Here is a 9,095-nt window from a genome sequence, read left to right as displayed (position 1 = left end):
AACACTATTAATTACAGGTGGTGAAGTTTCTAACAATGTTCATCAAAACAAATTGTTTCATTACATATACTGAAACATTTTATACTGTTATTGATAAAATCTTTAACAGGGAGGTTCACGAAGTCCAAAGGATATCCTCTTGCAACTTTCAGAGAAAGAGAAAATGGGACAGTTGATCAGAGAAAAAGACTTATGATCTGACAACAAATATTTTGGGACAAATCCACTCTGGAAAAATAACCAGAAAGCTTTCTTTTTGTTGTGCAGAACAAAAATTTAAATGCAAGCCTCGCCAATTGTGACACAAAACGGTCTTTTCCTGCCAGTCATTGTGCTGCTCTGGTCAGTATACTATATCAAACATTTCTAAACTCAGACTGTATTTTGTTAATCTATTCTTGTTGGATTTTGGCTAAGTAAAGTCAACATAATTAAGATGCATGGGCATTTCAAGGTTTTTCCAGTGATAGTTCCTTCATGCAGGGTATCAGGAAAATCTACCATATGTTTGGCTTGAGACACTAGAGTTATTTTTTATTTAGTGGATGGGGAAAATGGCTGTTTCTCAAGTGTCATTCATTGTGTGTTCACTCTAGATATCCTTGAAACAAGTATTAATGTAAATTACATGAATGACTTTTAAAGTTAGAACTTGCAAAGCAGATAGGAAGATTTCTTTCAAAGTCAAATAATATATCTGCTATAAACTAGATTCTGCTCATCTGTAGTGAAATAAGGTAGAGAAAATAATTAACAGGGATGTGTTCAAAACTTTATATTGATCAAGTTACAGTAGCAGCATTAACAAGCTGAATATCACAGCTCCTTTCTGAAACCAGGGATTATCATTATTATAATCTAATCTATATATCATGAAGTTGAGTCAGAGATGCTACGTCACTTGCCAAGAGCTACATTGAATTTATGCAGCATTGAACCTTGTAGTCATTAGCTTTGAGCCAAGGTACAGATCCTTGCAGCACAACTATCTCAAAATTATGATTGCTGCTGATTAGACTGGGTAAACTACATCCCATGCAAAACATTAAATCAGCAGGTTCATTAAACTCACCAATACCAGCCCAAAGTAATCTATCCCTCTAGCTCACACTATACCTGACGAGTCCTTACAAGTCGAGGTATGTCTGTCCAAATTCCATACCTGACTTGAAGCAAGGCGGTTTGCTTGGCTTGTTCATTTCCATACCATAACTCACATTGTGGCAGCAGGTCCCATCTTCGTGTTGGCAATGCCAGCATGTCAGCAGATGGAACAAGCCAAAACATTTTGTGTATTGCTTGTAAGAGCACAGAGATATCTTCTGTTACCTTTACAAGACAGAAATGTGGAAGGCCTTCTTCTCCCTTCTTTTAGCCTCCATGCCTCACAGGTTGTGTGGCAACGTCTAATCCTTTTATAACCAAATTAAACTTGCCTCCACATTCTGACACATTCCGGGCGCCCGCTACTCCCTGTCCATCGTTACTTGGGCAAGGCTCACAGGTAAGTTGACCTTCTGTGTCTTGGTATGTTCCTGGTGAGCAAGGAACGCACTGATTATGTTCTCCGCTATAAAAGGTGCCCGTGCTGCAGGTAACTGAGAAAAGAAAAGGGGAATCTGCATAAGGACTTGAATTTTGATCACATCATTTGCCTTTATTCCAAACATTTAGAGAAGATGAGTCTCTTTGGCCCCAGTATTATTAGTGGCACTTTTGCACATGTTAGGCAGGATCCTCACCTGATGTAAACAGGCTGATCTAGGATCTGTGGTCTAGCTCAATTTATATCAGTGCAAGGTCCTTCTTCTATTGCTTAAGCTATCAAATGAAGTTGTACTATGCTGAAGCGCTATCAGACATATGTTGTTAATAAAACTGATGCAGTCTGAAAATAGTATACTGCAGTTAAATTAAGACAGAGTTTTATAATGTATGGGAAATGATGTGAATTTTTTGTTTATACTAGGTATATTTATGCATTGGTTTTATGGAAGAAGACAACAGAAAAATCCATCTCCTGTCATCAGTTCCAGAGATTTCTCTGAGGGCACTGTATCCCATGTAATATTTTCTTTCTTGACACTCACTTGCCCAATTAGTAGGCATTATATATATATATGTATATATGAATCCACATACTCTTCTTACGGCAACAGGATACATAATTGCATTAAATGTTTTTCTCTGCTTGATATAGGTAATGAAAATGTATGGGTTTGTAGACACTAACACCAACAGTCTTTCAATAACAGCTTCTAAGTTCCAGCATGATGAAAATAGCCTCTGAAACAATTCATTAGAGGTCCCTATCAGATCTGCATTTAACTCCTTTTTGCTTGTAAATGACTTGGTGCCTGAAAGCAGCTGGAAAAACAGATATGCTGATTTTGAAAATATGATTCTAAGCAATTAAAAAGCTCGTGCTGCTGGGAACTACCATTAATAGTTTTGTGTTAGCACCTTGGCTCTAAAGCCTGGTAACCTGGGGAAAAGCTTAAAGAAATTAGGTATTTTACATAAAGTTAAAACAGATTTTTATAGATTTTTTTTTAATTGGACTTCTTGAGTGTTAAACATAAATATATCCATGGGTCATACATTATTTCGTGATGATGAGAGAGACAATACCAAACTAAATACACAGCATCTAGGCAAACACCATTTTATAGTTTTACAGAACTGTATTTTCATTAGGTGCTGGGAGCAAGTGGGAAATAATTACCAACAGTGCCTTGTGGCAGGCCTTGACATATATCAACTAACAGTGTAGGAAGGTATGTATGTACATACTTATTTTGTTTTCCTGCAATCATTTAACAAATTCTCTTCTGATACCTTAAGAACCTCAATGGTCCATGGACATACACCAAGTAGTATTAATTTAAATCATCTGTTATCTCAGATTTCCCGCCTGACTCACTAGGAACAAGTTAATTTGGGGTTGCTTGGTTTTTGGGGTATGGCTGAACAGAGCTGTTGGGACTTACCGCATTTTCCATCCTGCAGCACTTGCCCTGTACTGCAAGCTTCGTGCCCTTCAGTAGCTTTAGCTGGCTTCTGAGCCACTTCATATTCTGTCCCAGAAAACTGAATGTAAAATTGCTGTTTATTAATAGATTTCCTCAATGTTTTGATTGCAGTTTGCAGCTTCTGCTCCATCCTTTTCCGAACACAGTCAATGTTACAGGTGTCTAGATGGGAAATGATAAGAAAACTAGAAGCAATTGAGATTCATGCTTAAAAAGAGGTGCTTAACAAAAACCTTAGCCTACATTGTACCATGACACCTCTGTTTGCTTCACTGTCTTCTCCATATAAACTGTAGAAGCAGCTCACTGTATTTAAAATCAGGCCTTTTACAGGGCATATCAAGTAGTACACCGTGATCTATCAAACTGAGCTTCTTGGCCTGTAAGTGTACACTGAGTGCTGATCTTCTCTCCATCATTAAGAAATTTGGTTATACTGAGTGCACAAAGGAGAGGAGAGGGCTACAGAAGACACCAGTCTAGCCAGCAGAATCAAGCTGGCACTGTGCGGCAACGCCGCACTCTGCTGTACTGAGCAGCAGTGACTGGTGCTTTGTGCACTGCTATAGGAATGGTGCATTTCCCACTGTCTTGTATTTCCAGATATGTGTTCCATCTGACGTCACTATTATTTCTGAATTTTCTCAGCCAACGCTTTACTCAGTTGATTAGGAATTCTCGCCGCTTCCCTGACCACAATATGTAAGTGACGCAAAGAAGGGTACTTTCTGGCACGGTAACTTTGAACCACTTGGCTAGCAAGATACCCCTCAGAGGTTAAGAAACCTGCCTTTGAGGACTGACATGTTTATAGAATTCAACCCACATTTTCTTTGGCTGGATTTTATGGCATAATGTTTCACCTCATGAATAACTTGAAGCAATTCTTTTTCTTCCTGAAGTTTGTTATGAAAACATGAATTTACCAAATGTGTGATAAAAATGTTTTATTCCCAACAACTTACATTTTGGAGGATATTTTTAGTGTCAGTGTTACAAAACTTCTAGTTAATCTTTACGTTCTCTGTGCATCAATTAACACTTCTGCTGCCTGAAGAAATCACACTAAATTAAAATACAAGACTTAACTCTAGGCTTTGAGGGAATTTTGCTGCAATCTTTGTTCCTTTATTCTGTAATTTCATACCTGACTCCTTTCAATTAAATCTTGGAAACTGAGTTTGGAAAAGCTGTTGAATGAGGCTTGTATTAAAAGTTTGGAAGGCAGCTTGATGAAGTAGCGTCAAAAAGATGCTAACACGCAGAGGAACTGAATTATGGTTTCTCTCCTTAGACAGAGATCTTTCACAAACCTGAGACTTCTTCCGACTTCATCTCCACTTCAAACTCTGCAGTGATATGGGACACTTCTTTTGACGGTGACTTGCGGCCCCGGCGCTTTTTCTTGGAGGAATCACACTTGAGATTCACAAAGGTCACATGGCAGTTGTCTGTACAAGGGAATTGACCTCCTTTGTGTGAGAGAAGCAACACAGAAATCAAGTAGCAAAGTAGCAAGTGACAGTCTAATAAGCGGTATCTCAGCTGGATTATCATGAATGCAGCGACAGGTTTCATAACATTTCACATGCAGTTAGACACCTTTTCTGTGCAATTTTTGGTTTGCTCATTTTGCTGGTGACTGCAGGAGGCAAAAGTACAGTGTGGTGGTGCTCAGCTGCGTAGTGGTAACTTTAATTTTGTCTTTTTTCTGTGCAAGGATTAGGAAGTTCTTTACAGAGAGTAGTTAAAATCAGCTATATACAGTCACTGTATGCTTAAACCAAGCAAGAGAGTCAGTTTTCATACATTCATGAGAGCAGCAGGCCTGAGACTAATCCATAGCAAGCATGGGCTTCAAGAAACTATTGTTACGTCTTTTTCAGCAATGAAAATCACCAGATATCAAAAGACTTGAAAACCCTTTGATTAGGAGGTTTTGAAAATATATTGGAAGGTTTGAACAGAATGATAAGTCACAAGCAAGAGGAACTTAATGCATTCTTCAGTTATGTGTTACAGACAAGAACAAAGGCCACAGTCCATTGGGACACAATCATGTAAGGATCCTTTCCCTATATAAATAAGTTAATGTGAAAAACATCCTTTTTTGATAAGTGATGAAAATTCCAACTCAGGGAGAAATTTCTAGCCCCAAGCCACCAGAAGGATTGCATTTTGAGTGTGCATATTTATGGTATAATCTGTTAGACCCAGAAGTTCAGGCATGTAACAGATACACAGCAAAGAGAGCAAAGGACAAGGAAATGCATCCGAGAAGTATATTCCTATGGTGACTGTATGGACAAAAAAAGATAATTTATGACTTTAAAAATGAGTCCAATAGCCACATCTTATTAGAAGACAATACATAAGGACAAGGTAAGCATCTTAACAAGTGAGACTTGCTTTAAGCAAATACTTGGAAAATTAGGAAACTAGAAAGATAAATGTTTAGACTGCATGATAAAATACATGTCTAAATTTTAAAAATAAAATCTTTAAGCCATTAACATTTTTTGGCTACCTATTTTTACTCTTTTCTGTTCAACATTCATATAACTTCTCACTAGCAAAAGTGATATGACAGATTCACAACAGACAATGTGTCACCAATAGACGTTTTCTGTAAGCTGCTAAGCTCTTCTAAGCAACAACATGAACTGTTTCAGTTACACCAATGTTGTGTATTAAAATCCAGAAAATTCCAAGTTAATATTAAATTTAAATGAACTTCAAATATTTTAACTGCTGTGGAAATGTACAGCAAAAATACCAAGACCTTCTTAAATTGCTTAATTTCTTCTATTATATATCAAAATAAATGTCATGATGATCTGTCAAAAATGTATCAGTTTTATAATCCTGTTTAACTTTAAAAGTGAAGTTAAAAACTAGTAATAATAAAGATTTAAAAATAAATTTTCAAACAGCACAACTACTCACTCCAGTATCACGAGTGGTCTAAGGATGTGTAACGTCAGATTTTGATTATAACTTTGATGCATAGGAGTTGTCTTGCTTCTGCAATGAGATACTAATCCAGAACAAAGCAAATAATAGCTTTCACTAGTGTATATTTTCTTTTATAAACCTAACTTGGAAAAAATAAACTGAAAACATTTCATGTAACTTTGCATTGGTCATAATTTTCTGTCTCAAGATTTTTCTTTTTCATTTTTACCAATGTCTGAAAAAGAATCAGCTTAATTCCAAATTTGTGTAATTTTGGATGAAGAGTTTTCAAAGCAACTGGTGACATTTCAGCACTGCCAGATCCAAACTCATGGCACTGTTCAGCTAAAGTGTGAAACTTGACTTGATCTTAAATTCAGAAAGCATTACTTTTTTCTGTCTGCAGTATGAAAACAAATTACATGAACAAGCAAACAAGCAAGCAAAAAATTAGAATGCTGCTTATGTGCTGGAAGAAACAACATACCTAAAACAGCTTGCTTCCCAGTATCTTTTGTTTTTTCTTTGCTGCGAGGCCGTAAGTGGCACTTTGCATCTTTAATTTTAAAACGAGCTTTCTGCTTGATTGGAGGGGCTAAGGAATCTGTTGATGTAAAATAAAAAAGCTATTGTTTGTGATGCAGATGAAACAAAATCTGAAACTTATTTTTGAAAACAGACTCAAAAGTCTTCTTGCAACACAGAAAACAGGCAGCCCAAGAGATACACACCTTGTCCAAAAGGATCCATTTCCTTAAGGTTATTTTTTTCCCATAAACACTTACTCCTGAGCCCATAAAGATCAATGCATTTGCTAGTATTGCATATACTCTGCCCATACTCTTCCCCTCCAGCAAACCTGCATATCTTGGTGGAATTTGGCTGAATTTGTCTCTTATTATGAGAAAAGTTAACTGTTACTGTTTTTTCCTGGCTCTAACTGTGACGTCCTATGCTACTTGGCTGTAGTTCTGCTCTTGCTAATGGTAGCCAGTAATAAGAATGATAGTGAAGTTATGCTGTTGACAACTGAAAACCATCCAAAGGAAATGTCTCTATTTGACTGTGGTCTATGGCTTGCTAGGTTTATTCTTCAGCTTTAGATCCAAGCCAGTCATGACTTTAAAGGCTCCAAGCACATGCTGCTTAGAAAATGCAGCTGCTGGCTGACCTTCTCACAAATGCTGTGGTGGAAAAGGCTAGGCATGACCTGTCACCTGCCTGCTGCTGTGGGCTGCTCGCTGCAGTCAGAGCAAGCGGAGGACGGTTGCAGGTTAAGTGCCATAGTGCGGGTCTCTCCTTCCCTGGGAGGTAACCTGCCCCTGTGGCACAGGCAGACAGATCTGCTGCTGTGTTAACTCACTTCACAGCATCGTAATTCCTAATACATTCCGAATATATAAGAAATACACGGTTACAGAACAGGCAAATTGCAGAGAAGCATAGCAGGTAATGACACAAAGTGGGCTGACACTTCTCTCTGATGGATACTACTTCATCTGCTTCTAAGTTTGCCAGACTTCAATCATTTGAGCTGAATCTTTTTATTTATTATTTTACTTTATTTTATGCTGGTTATCAGTTTTAAGACCAATTTTGAAATGTCTCTGCAAAATAATGCAGCTATTTCCATGAACAAGATGAATGAAACAAAATGTGCTCATAAAATTCCCGTACCCTTTTTATCAGGAATGCCAAGAGCCTCTGTGCTCCTAAGCAAGGTCTTTGCAGCTGAGGACTGACCCCACTGCAGTCTGCTGCTGCTGTACTAGTGCTGGCCCCCTTAAATCAATTCCAAGTCTGTGAAGAGCTGACATTTTGATGTGCTTATTATTGCCTTGCTGGACTATGGAAAGTAAATTACACTAGATGCTCGTCTTCACTGAGTATAAATCAAACCTCCACTGCTACTATATTGACCTACCAACACGATGTGGCACTAGAGGGCAACTAAGCACTCTCCAGCCCTAGAAGAGAGGCTGTGAAAAAGCAAGCGCGTGTAGGTTGAAACACAGGCTACCTTAAGTCTGGCCTTGTGTAACTTCAGAGCTGTGCATCTTGCAGCTCAGGGAACTTCCGTTGCCTTTCCTCTAGAGGCCATGGCCCAGGTGAGCAGGAGACCACATACCTGCACAGCTGGGAAGGGTGGCATTGCGTTTCTGTTGAGCCTTGCCTTGCTGGACAGGAACACCACAGCTCAGCGTGTAGCTGTTCTCCGAATCTGCAAGGCACAACACAGAGTCAACACGCATGGCAACAGCCTCACAAAACACCTGCTCCGCTTGTCACTCCCACCACTAATACACTGCACTTGAGCAAACTTTTTAATACTGCTAAACGAAGAGACATTTAAAGTGCTGAACTGGCTGAAATAGCTTGCCAAAGCCTACTGCTTCAATGTTGACTACAAATTTTGTTTCTTCCAACCCTGAAACTTTACATTTCATGAACAGTTTGGCATGCGGTTAGCTGTGAATTAAATAATTCCATGGTGCACAAGTAGGAAATATTTTACTGTGTTTGTCTGTGGTAGAGTCCTTGTGCTTTGATCATTTCTGTAATTTAAAAAGTAAACCATGTACTTTAGTAATAACGTTAGCTTCAGACCAAGAGAACTTATTGGCAGAAACAAAAATAACATACTTAGAACCATAAAAGGGTTTATATACTGCACAGATAAAACTGTGTATTGATGCATATAAATTAGATAAATGCATGGGTAATCTCTGCTAAATTGAAAATAAAGTGTGAACAGCTCTACAGCATATAATGCCAGGACTAACATGAAAAGTAGAGACACTCTTGTGGAAAATAACCCTGTGTCAGGATGAGAACATCCATAAAAAAGTAATCTCAACCCCTAGCTCCCCTGCCCTGCAAAACTGTATAGATGAAAATTACCTGTTGCAAATGATACAGAAAAGAGGAGGGGAAAAAAAAAAAAAAAAAAGGATGCCTGAGTTTCTATAACACTCAGCTGAACTACTGCCAAAAAATTTATTAAAACCCAGCAACTGAAACAACTGAAGTGAGAGAGGGTTTTTCCATACAATTTCCAGAGACAGATTTAGTTATATTCATTTTGTATGAGACCGTAAGACAGATTTT

The 9,095-nt window shown here is 38.1% G+C and overlaps 1 protein-coding gene across 15 annotated transcripts in view; it reads right to left on the bottom strand.

The window, feature by feature from the left end:
• Positions 1-9,095, bottom strand: part of SCUBE1 (signal peptide, CUB domain and EGF like domain containing 1) — a 243,929-nt gene that overhangs the window by 16,380 nt on the left and 218,454 nt on the right. For 12 of the 15 annotated variants that reach the window (XR_014578059.1, XM_083820003.1, XM_083820015.1 and 9 more), the window contains 5 exons: positions 8,116-8,208; positions 6,475-6,591; positions 4,346-4,504; positions 2,991-3,194; positions 1,437-1,598 (listed from right to left, as the gene is read on the bottom strand). Coding sequence is in view for 14 of the 15 variants with exons in the window: in XM_083820003.1 (XP_083676129.1) it covers positions 1,437-1,598; positions 2,991-3,194; positions 4,346-4,504; positions 6,475-6,591; positions 8,116-8,208 (735 nt within the window). In the remaining variant the exon portion in view is untranslated. The remainder of the gene's footprint in view (positions 1-1,436; positions 1,599-2,990; positions 3,195-4,345; positions 4,505-6,474; positions 6,592-8,115; positions 8,209-9,095) is intronic. The other 3 variants (XM_083820010.1, XM_083820013.1, XM_083820005.1) reach the window with 2 other exon arrangements.

This window comes from Anser anser (assembly GCF_964211835.1).
Source record: "Anser anser genome assembly, chromosome: 1".
NCBI lineage: Eukaryota > Metazoa > Chordata > Aves > Anseriformes > Anatidae > Anser > Anser anser.
This window is presented reverse-complemented; position numbering and strand designations above follow the sequence as displayed.